Source organism: Poromitra crassiceps (assembly GCF_964638095.1).
Source record: "Poromitra crassiceps genome assembly, chromosome: 19".
NCBI lineage: Eukaryota > Metazoa > Chordata > Actinopteri > Beryciformes > Melamphaidae > Poromitra > Poromitra crassiceps.
The window spans coordinates 29,113,336-29,129,340 of NC_139646.1; the positions used below are offsets into that span (position 1 = coordinate 29,113,336).

The following is a 16,005-nucleotide window of genomic DNA, read 5'->3' on the forward strand; positions in this document are numbered from 1 at the left end:
GGGGACAGGTTGGTCACCCATGTGGCCGTCATGGAGGACATGATGGGAGGCAAGCAGGCAGAACCCGAGCAGCTGGGTTCCCCCAGTACAGACCAAGGTAAGGAACATTATAGTTAGAACGGTCCGTGCCGTGGTTCTAATGTGGACTAAATTAGGGGGTCCTTGATTTGAAAAAGCTTGAGAATCACTGAACAATTACGGTACAGTTGTAACTAACGTCTAATTTACTTATAAATCTTCCTCCCTCTACAACACTCCTCCCGCGTTCTTTGGCTCACCCCTTTGTCCTCTCTCTCCCTCTCTCCCTGCAGGCTCGGTGCCGCTCTGTCGTTCCGTGTGCTCGCCCATCTTCCTGTGGAGTCTCATCACCATGGCCATCACTCAGCTCAGGCTCATCTTCTTCATGGGTGCCATGAACAAGATGCTGGAGTTCCTCGTCACCCACGGCGACCCCAAACGTAAGAACACATCATCAGAAACCAACATAAACAACATGTTCATGTTAAAGACGCCCCTAAAGTCATCTTTTCAGATGTATGTAAAATATTCTACTTTGAACAATCATTTCTGCTTCATGTGTTTTTTCCTACAAATCCTTAAAATCACATCTACTCCTTGTCCCTCATTAATATGCAAATATATTTCATCTGAAAAGTTTTGACACTGGACACAAAATGTCTCCTACTGTAAAGTCCATTGTCAGTGTATGTGCACTGGAGGCTTGACGTTTCCACATCACACTTGAGTGTCAGTTGATAATTGGAAAGGGAGTGGCTTCCAAACTATTTGTGATGTCACAAATCATGCTCGTAGGCCCGCCCCTAAAATGTGATTTTCAGACGATTGTGAAAACAGCCTTCTAGTGTCAAAACTCTGCACAGACATCATTCAGCACAGACATCATTCAGCACAGACATCATTCAGCACAGACATCATTCAGCACAGACATCATTCAGCACAGTGAAGCTCAGACATCATTCAGCACAGACATCATTCAGCACAGACATCATTCAGCACAGACATCATTCAGCACAGACATCATTCAGCACAGACATCATTCAGCACAGACATCATTCAGCACAGACATCATTCAGCACAGACATCATTCAGCACAGACATCATTCAGCACAGTGAAGCTCAGACATCCAACTGTAGGAACAAGAAGAACAACATGTTTTTGACCTTAGGGGACATGTTAATAATATCAACTAGAACGAGCGCACCGCGGATATATGCCTCCGCCAACAAGTGAGCGGTCGACATCCATGTCTGTGGGGGGGGGGGGGGGGGGGGGACAGAGAGGGAGAGAGAGAGGCAGAGAAAGCGAGCGAGACAGACAGACAGGCAGTGAGAGAGGGACCGACGGAGAACGGGAACGCGCGAGAGAGAGATACCGAGAGAAAGAGAGAGGGGGGAGAGAGCATGCACGCAGCCTCTCCTGTCTGTGGCTGGAGAGATGTAGGCCTAGAGGATAGCACCAATTCACTTCACACAGTGCAGCCTGAGAAATGTGTATTCCCAGTAACTAGTAGCAATAATAACAATATTACCAATGGCCATGTCTTTGACGTTTGAGCCAAATGTGAAGAAATTCCGTCAAGGCGTTACTGAGATATGGCGTTACCGAGCTTCAAAGTGGTGTTCATATGGTCACAATGACCTTGGACTTTGCCCTTTGACCACCAAAATGTAATCAGTTCATCCTTGAGTCCAAGTGGACGTTTGAGGCAAATTAGAAGAAATTCCGTCAAGGCGTTCCTGAGATATCGCGTTAACGAGCTTGAAAATGGCGTTTGTGAGGTCAGTGACCTTGACCTTTGACCACCAAAATCTAATCAAGTTCATCCTTGCACGCCCCTCACTTTCATTGCACCACAGGATTTGTGCGACCCTGTGACTCACGTGTTTCAGCCACGGACGCGTCTCAGTGAAGACTCTTAAAACCAATGCACCACACCAGATAGCGTTACGGCTCAGTGCGGATCCGCTAAAACTGCCGGAACAGACTCTCGCCCATGTTAATAGATGGGCAATGAATGCGGTACGGAAATAATGTGCACCTGTTCTATTTTTGTCGGATCCCGCATGCATCTGACAGATGACATAAGTCTGTTCAGGCAGCTGCACGGAGCCATAACGCCAGCGGTGGACATTGGCCATTAGTCAATGCCGTCCTCTAGAGGCCATGTGACGAAGCACATCACCGGTAACTGTCCCCAAATATCCATTCTAGGGCATTACCTGACATTGCTGTGGGTAGCCATGCTGCAAGCTACGCTGACACCATGGAAAAATAAAAAATAAAATGCTGGATTAAAACTGACCCAGTGCTGGCATGTTTCCATCATCAAACTTAACTGTGAGGTTCCTTCACATTATGGCTGTTGTGTGTTTCAGCTTCTGATGAGCTGGTGAAGGAGGCAACAGAACAAGGTAAGAGTCAAGATGGTCAATGGTGGATAGGGGATGGTCTCTGTACCTTCACATACTGGGTTTAGAGACCAATATGGCGTCAGAAGACAGAGTGATTTTGTTTTTTTTAAGCTGCAGACAGCCAATATTTTATGTGTGTGTTCATCATCTCTAAATGTGAACATTTTCATGGCAGTAATACTAAAACATTAGACTTTTATTCTTGTCAGCTTGGAAAAGACTTTTGAGACAGTAGTCGTGTTTCCATCAATGTATGTTGATGCACATTTTTGAAGGTTGAAAGGTTGATGGAAATGGCTAAATAAAACAAAAAAAACATCCTCAATTTAGCAAAAGAAAAGTTTTGGCGCTTGCTTGAGGTGGTTTTTTTAACCGTGCGAAGCAGCTGGATTCGAGCGAGATCGTGATATTACGATCACATGATCACATGATCACATGATCACATGGTCACATGATCACATGATCACATGATCACATGATCACATGACAATTCCATCTCGCTACGCTCCAATCTATTGGTTGGAATCTGAACCACCAGTGGTTCAAATCTGAACCACCAGTAGTTCACACCAATCAACATCAATGATGCGGCTACGGGCTGCTAATTTGCGCTAAACCTGAATGGAAACACTGCTAGTATTTACGGTAGATCCATCTGCCTCTGTTTCTCTTTACCTATCTAATTGTCTCTGTCTCTTTCTATGTACCTCCCTCTCTGTACATCTCTAACCCAGTTGGCTTCTACTCGTCTATCTTCGGTAGCCTGCAACTGCTGTGTCTGCTGACCTGTCCTCTGATTGGCTACATCATGGACTGGAGGTTGAAGGAGTGTGAAGAGGAAAAGCCCACTGCAAATGCAGAGAAGAGGTGTGAAAGGGGGTTCATTAAAAAGGGGGTTCATTGAGAAAAGCCGTCATATGTTCGTGCACAATAATCTTCCAACAAAGATATTCCATGGGAAGAGCTTTCTTCTTCTGTCTGAAAAAAACAAACATTTCCTTGAGCAAAAGATTTCCTTCCTTCTGAGGCAAAGGAACAGAGTGAGGCGTTTGATTGAGGTCAGGCGTGCGTCTTCCTGGAACCAAAAGTCTAAATATACACATAAAACACATAAAAGTCACATTAGAAATGTATGTCAAGTATTATGTAATACTTGTCACTTTCAGCGTGTAGGTTGCTAACTCACAGTTCACTAACACAGACCACACCATAGTTCGAAACAGAATTGATTTATTGTAGTTTGAGTGTTTGGGTGCAAGTCGTAATGGGGTCGGGGTGCGGATGATGTTGATGATGTTCGACTAGTCAGGAACCCGGGGGGTCGAGACTCAGGGTGGGGGTAACGTCTCCGGTGAAGCGCCTCTTACATTTGGAGCGCGGCTTCACAGGGATGGAGTCCCGGCTCCATCGGCCCCCCCGTGGTTCCTGTGGGCAGAGGATAGAGATTCAAGGTTATGCAGATGCCAACAGTGGCCCTAGCTAACATGTTTTAGAATTGTTGTGGGAGGAAACCGGAGTACCCGGGGAAAACCCACGCAGCACGAGGAGAACATGCAACTCTGCACGTGCTGCCCGTAATGAATTAAATTAGGGTTGGGCGGGAGGGTTGTTACATCTGATGTATTGTTACATCTGGTGCAAACAGGGTTTGGTGGGATTGTGGCGTTATATATAGGCTACAGTAGATTGGGTTGATTGAGCCCAGGTGAATGGATTGGAGGAGGTACAGGTGATTACGTTTACATGGTGATGAGTGACAATGGTGTGGTCTCATGTTCCTGAACCTCAGTTATCTTCAATAACTCCATTTCACTAACACAGACCACACCATAGTTCGAAACAGAATTGATTTATTGTAGTTTGAGTGTTTGGGTGCAAGTCGTAATGGGGTCGGGGTGCGGATGATGTTGATGATGTTCGACTAGTCAGGAACCCGGGGGGTCGAGACTCAGGGTGGGGGTAACGTCTCCGGTGAAGCGCCTCTTACATTTGGAGCGCGGCTTCACAGGGATGGAGTCCCGGCTCCATCGGCCCCCCCAAAAGTACTTCAGATGGCCATGTGCGCATGGGCTCTTCGGACGTCTTCGAGGTTGTTGTGGATGTATGTGTGGTAGGCTTGGGAAGACCAGCGGCCCAGGATTCTGACGGTGTGGTCCGGGAGGCCTTGTCTGGATGCTGTTGTTGCTGCGCCGATTCGGAATGAATGGCCGGAAAACAGATCTGGAGAGATTCCTGATTTGAGCAGGACGTGACGGAGGTGATGGTGGAACCAGAACCGTGTGGCGACTCGGCCTGATTCGGTTGTGAACAGAGGATCGTGGGGAGAGGAGTGTTTTGCCAATCTTCCGTTGATGTAGTTGATGATTGGTTCGTAGGGACTGAGAAATGAATTAAGGCGGAACAGAAACACTGGGTGAGAGAGGCCGACTTGGTCGGTCTTGCTTCTTTTTAGGTTGTACCTCAGGGTGTCGGGTGAGTGGACGGTGATGTCGGACAGACTGGCGTGCTGTAGGGGGTTGTACTTGGAGGAGTTGGTGGTAAACTCTGAGCAGCGGAGGAAGCCGAAGAAGGCCAGGAGAAACATCGCTTCAAGGGTGGAGTCGATGGCGGGAGTCGAGTACCCTGCACGGAGAGTGAGGATACACCTGGTGAGGAGGTCGGTTGTCAGGGGAAGGCGTTTGGGAGGAAGTCGAGGCTCGGCCTTTCGGAGGCCTTTGATGAGCATGGTGACGTGGGGGTGAGAGATGGAGGCTGCAGGTGCTCCGGTGAGTAGTTTGATGAAAAAGTTTATGCCGCTGAGGTAAACTTGGATGGTGGATGTTCTGATCCTGAGAACTGTGTGAGCGTAAGTGATGAAGCTGGTGACGGAGATGGTATTGACGGACGGGAAGGGGAGGTGATGGGCGTTATGGAATGCTTTGAAGGAGCACCAGCCAGAGTAGTATGAGGACAGGGTTTTGGGGGCTAGGCTGTTCAGTATGAATTGTTGCGTGGAGGCCACCAGGTGGAGGAGCGGAGGATTCAGGGGAAGATGGTGGTCGAAAACGGAGGGATCGGTGTCGGGTGAAGGTCTGAGTCGGGTGCCAAGGATCTGAATTTCTGGAATGAGAAACGGGAGAGGGAGTCAGCGATGGAATTACAGTGACCGGGAATGTGGGCGGCACGGATGATGAATTGGTGTTGTGCAGAAACCAGGGTGAGTCTGCGGATGAATTTCATTATGTCCAGTGATTGTGAGCGTCCTTTGTTGATGATGTCGACTGTGCTGAGGTTGTCTGTGTGAATGAGTATGACCTTTGTTGACCATTCGTGCCCCCATAAGATTGCTGCAATAATGATGGGGTACAGTTCCAGGAGTGCGGAGGATGGTGTGAGGAGGGACACCTCCGGTGGCCAACCGGAGGCGAACCAGCGACCGTTGTAGTATCCGCCGAAGCCGGCGGAGGCTGCGGCGTCTGTGAACAGCTGAATGTCGTCTGGCTTGGTTATAGCGTCCTCGTAAAAGAACGAGATGCCGTTCCACGACTCGAGAAAGTCCCGCCACAAAGTGAGCTCCAGCCTACACCCGTCGTCTAGGGTGGTGTAGTTGTGGAGGGATGGAATGGTGGTGGCAAGAGACAGCAGGTGGGAGATGAATGAGCGGCCTTGGGGGATAATGCGGATGGCGTAGTTGAGGTGCCCGAGCAAGGACAGGAGCTGACGCTTAGTGCAACGGCAGGCGAGGAGGTGGTTGGAAATGTAGAGGGAAATGCGGTGGAGTTTCTCGGTCGGAAGGGAGGCTTGGAAGGTGACTGAATTCAAGGTGATTCCGAGAAACTCGAGGGACGTGCAGGGTCCTTCCGTCTTCTCCGGGGCCAGCGGAACCCCGAGCTGGAGGAAGACGGACTTGAGGGTGGAGAGGTCTTGTGCAGGGGGAGCTGATGGTGGTGAGACTGTGAGAAAGTCATCTAGGAGGTGGACGATGTATGGGATGTGGTGTTCGTTGGACAAGATCCAGCATAGCGCCTCGGAGAGAGTGTCAAATATTTTAGGGCTGCTTTTGCAACCGAAAGTGAGGCGGACGGCGAAATAATAAGACCCCTTCCACAACACTCCGAAAAATCTCCAGAATTCTGGCTTGATGGGCAGCACCTTGAAAGCGCTGGTTATGTCGGCCTTCGCCAGCCAGGCACCACGGCCGGCGAGGCGGATGAGTTTGATGGCGTGGTTAATTGTGTGGTAATTCATGGAGAAGTCCGGGCTGGGAATGAGGCTGTTGATGCTAGGAGTGGATGAGTTGTGGGGGGAGGAGAGGTCGATGATGAGGCGCTTTTTTCCAGAGTATTTCCGTGTTGCTATTCCTATGGGGCTGATGCGGTATGTGATGAAGGGAGGGGCTGGGAATGGGCCGATCATAAATTTGTCGGCCACCTCCTTGGCCAAGAGCCTGTCTACTGTGTCTGGCTCGGTGAGGGCCGACTGGAGGTTGTGGCAGGTGAATGATGTGGTGGGAGATGCCATGATGCCCGGATGAAAACCAAAAGTGAAACCATGGGTGAGGAAGTGAACGAACTGTGGGTCGGGATGGTTCCTTAAGGCGTGTGTGAGTGCTGTGATGTTGACCGGGGTGCTGAGGTGGTGGCCTAGTCATGCTGTATGTGTGGTTGGACTGTGAGGGCAGGTCGGTCTTGAGTGGGCGCCGCCGCAGTATGAACATGTATGCAGGAAGCGGCACCCTGCTATGTAGCAACCTTGGCTGTTGAAGTTGTTGCATATCATGCGGCCCCCTTGATACAAAATGGGCCGCCCCTGTTTGTCCGATCCCCCCCGTGAAGTCGGGCCTTGGCCCTGCATGAGTGGTTTGGGAGTGATGGAGGGAGGAGGGGCGTTGCTGAGCCGTGAGAAGACTGAGGGGGTGGGAGCGGGAGGGGCCGTGGGACGAGGTAGTGTGGTGGCGACGACGCAGATGGTGGCTGGGTGGGAGGGTGCCCCGCACAGAGTGCAGTTAATGGCACTGCGTGCCGCAAACACCCTGCAGTACAGCTCTGCATCGAGTGTGCCCCAGTATGTTCCCTGATTGAACTGTTGCAGCCGGCCTGCTGCCTGGGAAGCGAATAGTACGTGGTAGGTGTAAAATGCTGTTCCCCCGAAACGCAAGGCCAAATCCAAGATGGTGGAAAGGTAGGCGTCTAGTTCGGCCCTGCGCTCGGGGTACACTGCGCATATGGTGTCTCTGAACAGGGAGAAAGAGTAAGCGAACTCAATGGAGTTTAGCTCCCTGGAACGGGAAGGCCTGGGAGGTTTTAGCTGTGAAAGGCCGAATGCCGTGAACAGTTCCCGAGGGTGGGTGGCTTCTGCGGTGGAGGGTTGGAGGAGTGTGGCGAGGTCGGTATATGTACCTGACAGAATTTGTTGCCTGAGTGCGGAGGAGACCGGGGAAGGCGTTGCCTGCTGGGGCTGAACGGCCGGAATGGCGGTGGCTAGGGTGTAGGGTGTGGCTTGGGCGGGTCCAGCGGACGGATGGACGGGTGCGAGGAGGGAAGGAAGGACAGACATGTTATTAAATACAATGGGGTGATGGGGGAGGGTTGGGGGGAGGGGGGGGGGGAGGGTTGGGGGAGGGGGGAGGAGGGTGTCGAAAGGGGTAAGAACAGAGGGAAATGAGCTGATGATGATGTTGGGGGCCGTGGTGGCCGTGGCAACGGAAGCGGTCGCTGCGGGTGGGGGCCGTTGGTGTAACGCCGCTGTGGCGGGCGGAGCTAGCGGGGCTCCGGAGCCGTGGGCAGAAGGAAGGGGATGGGAGGGGAGGGGGGGACGAAGGGACGTGCGTGCTTGGGTGACTAGTGATTGCTCTAACTGTGGGAAGGTGGAGAGCAAAGCTGACAGAACCTGATATGCATTGGGGTGATGGGGGAGGGTTGGGGGAGGGGGGGGGGGGGGTTGGGGGAGGGGGAGGGAGGGTGTCGAGAGGGGTAAGAACAGGAGGAATTGAGCTGATGATGATGTTGTGGGCCGTGGTGGCCGGGTGGGGGGGGCGAATGCTGAGGGGGGTGGGGGGGTACAGAGCCGCGATGGCAGGCGGAGCTAGCAGGGCTCCGGTGTCATGGGCGGAAGGAAGAGGATGAGAGAGGAGGGGGGGACGAAGGGATGCATGTGCCCGGGTTGCTAGTGTGTCTTCAACCTGTTGAGAATTCAGGGAAGACAGAAAGTTTATTAAGATGTTGGCTGTATTGGCAGAGGGATTTGCTGTGGGAATGGGTGCTGATACGACCTGGCCTGAAGCTGCAGCAGTGTGGTGGGCGGTGACGTCACTGGGAAGGTGGGAACGTTGGTAGGGTGTCGGAATGTTTGCCGGTGGCACCAACCCGGAAGTCCAACGCCGGTAGAGGGTTGCCTTGTTGTCAGACCGGACGTATGGGATCCCTCTGTCTCGGAGTGCCTGTTGGAGCCGTACGACTGTCCAGCTTGAGATGGTTTGTTGGCGGGGAGAAAAGCTCTGTGGCGAGGCGCCGACGGAGCTGTGTTGAGGCTGGGGGGACGGGCCAGCGGAGCGGTGGTGTCGAGGCTGGTGTGGCGGGCCAGCGTAGTGGTGTTGTTGGGGCCGGGGGGACGGGCCAGCGGAGTGGTGTTGTTGGGGCCGGGGGGACGGGCCAGCGGAGTGGTGTTGTCGAGGCTGGGACGGGCCAGCGGAGTGGTGTTGTTGAGGCTGGGACGGGCCAGCGGAGTGGTGTCGGGGTTGGTGTGACGGGCCAGCGGGGAAGGTCGCTGATCGGCGGCCGAGCCGTGGTGGTAGGCTGGCGGTCGTGCCTCCTGAGCGGTGGCCAGCTTGAGAAGAAGGGCCAGCTGGCGCGCCGCGGTCGGGTGGTGGCCCGGCACTACGCCTCTCGTGGCGGCCGCCTCTCATCTTCGGACCCCGGCGTGTTGGTGGAGAGGACTGGGGTGACCGTGCCCGCGCTCGTCTGTAGGGCGCTGCTCGTCTGACCACCCGGTTTCGGCCCCGGGACTCCCGTGATGTTGGAGTGGGAGACCTCGCGGAGCTGGTGGAAGCGGAGGGGCTTTTCTCTCTTGGGATCTGCCCCGGCGCCAGAGATGCGCGGGACATCTGAGACTCCGTCTCCGTGATGGGGCTGCCGAAGAGGTCCTCGTCGGACGCCAGGAGTAAAAACTCCCCTTCGCCCTGCTCTTCTGCCATGGTGAGCTTTTTTCCTTACTTTCTTCTTTCTCTTTCTTTGCTAGCTAATTCTGCCTTTGGTGGCTGTGGATCTAATTTGTCGTTTCGTTTTGAATGTTATCTGTTTTCTCTTAGAGATCAGGTTTGTTACATCTGATGTATTGTTACATCTGGTGCAAACAGGGTTTGGTGGGATTGTGGCGTTATATATAGGCTACAGTAGATTGGGTTGATTGAGCCCAGGTGAATGGATTGGAGGAGGTACAGGTGATTACGTTTACATGGTGATGAGTGACAATGGTGTGGTCTCATGTTCCTGAACCTCAGTTATCTTCAATAACTCCATGTTGTTTCACGTAGCAACGTGGACATTGAAAACGTGCCGATAGCCCGTCTCAAATTGCAGAAATGATACCCTCAGCCTACATCCATTGAGTCAGACTACTCAAATCCAAGAATGACAAGTTGATACTTGTGTCCTTCTGGAGAACGTTCTTCCCAAGAACAATGTTCTCATGAAACACCTCTCTGCACAGAGAAGCGTCCATTACAGTTTGAGGTGAACTGCGTGATTAACCCATTGATACCTGATGCAGCATTTGTGTGTGTATCCCTTTAAGACCGCGAACCGCGTCGGGATACACACACAAATGAGGGATACACACGCAAATGCTGCATCAGGTATCAATGGGATAATGAAGACACAGAGCTAATTTGATCAGCTCTGTACGGTAGACTGCAGCGCAGCTCGGACTTGATTCGCTGGTGGTCGGGCTTTCATTTTGTTCATCTGATGCATCCTCGATATTTTGAGGTTGGCAAGGAAACGACAGTAACAGGGTTTGATAAAAGATGTCACGGAGGACACGAGAACACACTCACTGGTAATCAGCCTGGGACATTCCTCTTCCTTTCCCACATACCTCTTTTGACTTTTGACATTTGTCCCCTTCAGCCCATCAGGTCCCCCAAAGAGAGACAGAAGAATCCAGAAGCTGACCAATGCCATCAGAGCTTTTATCTTCACCAACCTCTTATTGGTCACCTTTGGGATAATTTCCTTGATTGACAACCTGCCCGTTCAGGTTAGAAAAAATATATATATTTTACATGTCTGGGAATATTCCAAGTTGGAAACTTTCCATGGGATTAATGGGAATGTATGGGAATGAATGGGAATAAACTGTAAATTTGGGCGTAATTTATACTAAATGCACATACTTTTATGATCATTGATATTGATATTGATATTTTTCTCAGATCACCATCACCGTTTAAACATTGTAATTGCATTGTTTTCATAGTAACGTTAAATCGCTGCATGGGTGATACTCTGCAGCCCGCAATAGGATTCATGAATCCATGTCTGTGTTTCTCTTTCAGGTGGTGGCGTTTGTTCTCCATACCATTGTCAGAGGCTTCGCCCACTCCTGCTGTGGAGGTCTCTATGCTGCTGTGTAAGTACCTTCTCACTCCGGGAGGTCTCTATGCTGCTGTGTAGGTACCTTCTCAGACACCAAAACAGACAGTCCATACGGACGCCGGGTCGTTGTCTGAAAGTCTGTTTTTCGGTGTGTTTCTGGCCTTGTTGTATAGACCCCTTATACAGCTTGTCAACATTGAGCTGCGCGCGCATCGTGTAGGCAGAAAGCCGTCAGCCCAGCATTGACAGACAGTGAAAACTGTGTAAAAGCCCCGCTGTCAGGACTGCTCTATGCCCATCTGCAACACACAGTTAGATTTTAGTTTTAAAATGCAGTTCTCGGCTTACTACCACAGCTTATCGCCTAGTGATAAGCAATGTTATGCATCGAAATTAACGTTGTTTAATGGGATATGTCTTACAGACCCATACGCACTGGCGCTGTCAATTGGCCAAGCACATATCGTGCATTCCTTTATAACTGGGGATAGTGTAGATAATTATTCTGTAACTTGCAAAGATATATTGTTATGTTGATAATGCACACAACTCAATAATGACATTATGTAACGTTACTTGGTCGTTAACTAACCGAGCGATGTGGCTGAGCAGCCTACAGCTACAGGCAGCTTACCTGATTATGAAATGAGCACTACAAAGTCGGGCATTTTTAATGATGTCCTCGTTCCAATCAGTTCAACTCAATAATGACATTATTTAACGTTACTTGGTTGTTAACTAACCGAGCGATGTGGCTGTTAGCAGCCTACTACAGTTTACCTGATATGAAATGAGCGAGCACTGCAAAGTCGGGCATTTTTAACGATTTCCACTTTCGGCTTGCAACCAAAGACACCTACGGTTAGCATTAAAAGCAGTATGAGTTGACGGGATTCGGTAAAACTTTAGTCCTTGCTTTGTTGATAGTGTATCAGACTGTTCAGTGTTGTGTTGTGTTCTATTGCGTGTGTGCGAGGCTGTGTATGTTCCCTCGAGTTGCGTAGAACAGGATATGTGGGGAGAAGCTTGTATAACGTTACAGCCTGGCTCTATCGTTTATTATTTTATTAACCAAGTGTGAATAGGCGGACCCGAATACTCTGCTACAATAGCTTTCCAATTCTGGCATCGCACTGCACAACACGAAGACATGTCTTGCTGGAATAGTTTCACAGGCACTGGAAAACTACTTGACAGGGCTGCGCGGAGTCTGTCTTTCTGCCTCCGTCTTGCGCATCTGACGCTGTTTGTTGTCATTGTGACGTAGGCGTATAATTGGTCTATAGACCAAATCACCGTGACGTCACCATGTAAACAAATTTACTTCCGGGTACCACTTGGGGAAGGCGGCAGGTTTAAATGTGCGTGTTGTCAAATAAATGCTGTCAAACCCTCTCGCTGTTTTCGGCCGACTACTTTCAATTTAAATGGTTAAACGGTTGGTAAACATGCTTGTCCGACGTATCTAGCACTTACTTAGTAAGTATCTAGTATTAGTATCTAGTATCTAGTATCTAGTATTAGTATCTAGCACTTACTTATCTTAGCACTTACGGTACTTAGTATCTAGCCTTTCTTCTGTGTTTGTTTTATGTAGTGTTAGCTAGCTAATAACGTTTGTTTGTCTGTCAAACTCGCTGTTTTTTTGCAGACTCGTTAACGTTACAGACAGAGCTACTGACGCCACGTTAATTTAATTTAGCTTCAAGTCTACTCTGGTCTGGTCCAACAGGTAAATTAGCTAGTCTGGTCTCCACTAACGTTAGTGAAAGTGTTGTTATGAATGATATTAAACAACAACACAACACGGACGAACCATTTTTGTCTTCTTTGTCTGTTTTTGTCTTCAACACGTCAGTTTGTGCCGTCCACCGCCATTATAATGTGTGGACCCAGGGGTACCCGGAAGTAAATGTAAACATCCCCGCTGATTCTGTCCTCACCTCTGTATGCCTCCTCCTTGGCTTGCGAAGCTGTCTGAGTTTTGCAGTAAACCAGGGTTTGTTGTTGCTGTATATGCAGAAGGTTTTGGTCGGCACACAGAAAGAGATGCATGATGTCACAGTGTCAGTGAGATGGTTCAGGTCTGTATAGCAGCAGCCTAAAAGACACTAAAGCAGTCCTGTAGCTCCTGCTTCGCCTCAGAGGTCCATCTGTTCACAGTCTGGACCACAGGTTTAGCAGATGTTAGTTTTGGCCTGTAGGTCGGGATGAGATGAACCAGACAGTGGTCGGAGAGTCCCACGGCTGCACGGGGGCGGGAACGATATGCATCTTTTAATACAGTGTAGCAGTGGTATTTAGATTAGTTTTTTCCTCTGGTGGGGCGTTTTATGTGCTGTCTGTATTTAGGCAGTTCACGTTTGAGTTTTGCTCTATTAAAGTCCCCCAAGAATGATATGTTTTTTCTCTATCTCGGTGATCTGCTCTGTGCCTCGTTCACACAGGCCTGAGGTGGGATGTAGGAGGTGGGATGTAGGAGGTGGGATGTAGGCAGCGACCAAAATAAAGGAACAGAACTCCCGCTGTGAATACAATGGTTTTCAGTTGCTGAAAAAAAGACTTGAGTTGAGGGCTGCAAGACTTCTTCAACACCGTGACACATCAGAACACCAGCTCTCGTTTATGTCAAAACAGACATCGCATCCCCCTGTTTTCCCTGATAACTCTGCTGAGCAGTCCGCACGGAAAAGCTGCACGCCCAGTAGATCTGGCGATTGGGTTGCTTATTTACCAAATTTGAGGAGGGGGGGGGGACACTCTGAGGAGGGGGGGAGGACACTTTGAGGAGGGGGGGAGGACACTCTGAGGAGGGGGGGAGGACACTCTGAGGAGGGGGGGGACACTCTGAGGAGGGGGGGAGGACACTCTGAGGAGGGGAGGACACTCTGAGGAGGGGGGGAGGACACTCTGAGGAGGGGAGGACACTCTGAGGAGGGGGGGGGGACACTCTGAGGAGGGGGGGAGGACACTCTGAGGAGGGGAGGACACTCTGAGGAGGGGGGGACACTCTGAGGAGGGGGGGCACTGTGAGGGGGGGGCACTCTGAGGGGGGGTGACACTCTGAGGAGGGGGGGACACTCTGAGGAGGGGGGACGACACTCTATCCTCTGTGACACTTGTTATTTGTTCATGTCTGTCTAGTTATCCAGCCAACCACTTTGGGACACTGACAGGCATGCAGTCCATGATCAGTGCTGTGTTCGCTCTGCTCCAACAACCTCTCTTCATCGTGATGGTGGGACACCTCAATGGAGACCCTTATTGGGTAGGGCACACACACACACGTACGCACACACACACACACACACACACACACACACACACACACGCACACGCACACACACACACCTCAATGGAGACCCTTATTGGGTAGGGCACACACACACACGTACGCACACACACACACACACACACACACACACACACACACACACACACACACACACACACACACACACCTCAATGGAGACCCTTATTGGGTAGGACACACACACACACACACACACACGTACGTGCACACCTGTGCATGTACAGTATCATGTAGTGAAATCAAGAGTATACACAGGTATACAGAGTAGAGCCACTTCTGTCTCTGACTATGTAATTACACCATCTACTAGCCTTATTACCCTAAACACACCTTAGGTTTTGACCGATATTTGATAATAATAATGATAATAATAATAATAATAATAATAATAATGATAATAATAATAATAATAATAATAATACATTTTATTTATAGGAGCGCTTTTCTAAAAACTTAAAGATGCTTTACAGTACATAGGTTAAAAACAATAAAACAACACTTTAAAAAAACAAGAATTACGTAGCATAAAATTAATTACACATGACATAAGTAATCAAACATTAAAAGGAGATTTGAATAGGTGGGTTTTGAGGAATGATTTGAACTGGGGGAGGTCGGTGCAGTCACGGTTCACGGTTGTGTTTTGGGAGTGAGTTCCAGAGGGAGGGGGCAGCTATAAAAGGCTCTGTCACTGCAGGTCCGGCGCTCGGTCCTGAGTGGTGGGGATACAGAGGAACGGAGGCTGCGGGAAGTTAATATTGAATATTGCTATATTTCCCAGTTATTTCCCAGTACCCCGCACATTTGATGTCATTCAGAAGAGTCAGAATACAATAAAAATATAAAATATTGCAATGTAACAGCATTGCAGTATTAGATATGAAATATTACATTTTGGTTATCATCCAAGCCTAATCAGTTGGATGTATGGTGGTACTCGTCTATTTACTACATGCAAGCACGCACTGACTTTTCCCTTTTCCATTCTAGACAAATGGATGCATGTGAACTCTTCATATTATGAAGAGCATTTTCAAAAGTGACATGACTCTCCTTCCATCAACAGATCAACGTGGGCCTTCTCATCTTCTCAGTGGCTGGCTTCCTGTTGCCGAGCTACCTGTTCTATCACCGGAGACACCTGATGAGGGAAAAGACAGCGCGCGACAGGCAGGCTGGCAACCAATCAGCCAAAGAAAGCATTCCTCTAACCCAATCAGAGAGCGGAGATGCCAAGGACCAGGCCAATAGGCACACAGCTAATGGACACGCTGCCTAGGTCAATTGATCTAATTTGAGGTGTAATGTTATAAATAAGGTCAGTCGATTTATATGACATGTTGGGTTGCAACTACGGCTGGGTATTGAGCCACGATGCGTATTGGTACTGTAACAAATATCTAAAAACTTCAAAATGTCAGATTCTTAGCATGGGAATTCTAGTCTTTGTTAGTTTATGAGGAAATCAACATGCATTCTAAACATGCAATCAGGACAAATTTGAAACAGATCATCATCATTAGCTCTATTGCATTATAGAATGTAATTGTATCCACAGAACAGAACAATTGATGCCCTTTTACAACCAGCATCAATTTGAGGTATCAGAACAAAAAAAGACAAAAACACAAGCACATCATTTGTTATAAACTGCGGGCAGTTTTGCACTATATTGACTCACTGGGG

The 16,005-nt window shown here is 49.5% G+C and overlaps 1 protein-coding gene across 1 annotated transcript in view; it reads left to right on the top strand.

The window, feature by feature from the left end:
- Positions 1 to 15,598, top strand: part of slc43a1b (solute carrier family 43 member 1b) — a gene marked incomplete at its 3' end in the record, with an annotated part of 35,835 nt that extends 20,237 nt beyond the window's left edge. Inside the window, 8 exon segments of the mRNA XM_083655892.1 lie at positions 1 to 97; positions 312 to 458; positions 2,398 to 2,433; positions 3,168 to 3,300; positions 10,539 to 10,668; positions 10,967 to 11,040; positions 14,151 to 14,274; positions 15,386 to 15,598. The exon segment at positions 1 to 97 is cut by the window's left edge and continues 46 nt beyond it. Coding sequence (XP_083512018.1) covers positions 1 to 97; positions 312 to 458; positions 2,398 to 2,433; positions 3,168 to 3,300; positions 10,539 to 10,668; positions 10,967 to 11,040; positions 14,151 to 14,274; positions 15,386 to 15,598 — 954 coding nt within the window.
- Positions 15,599 to 16,005: the final 407 nt, after the last annotated feature.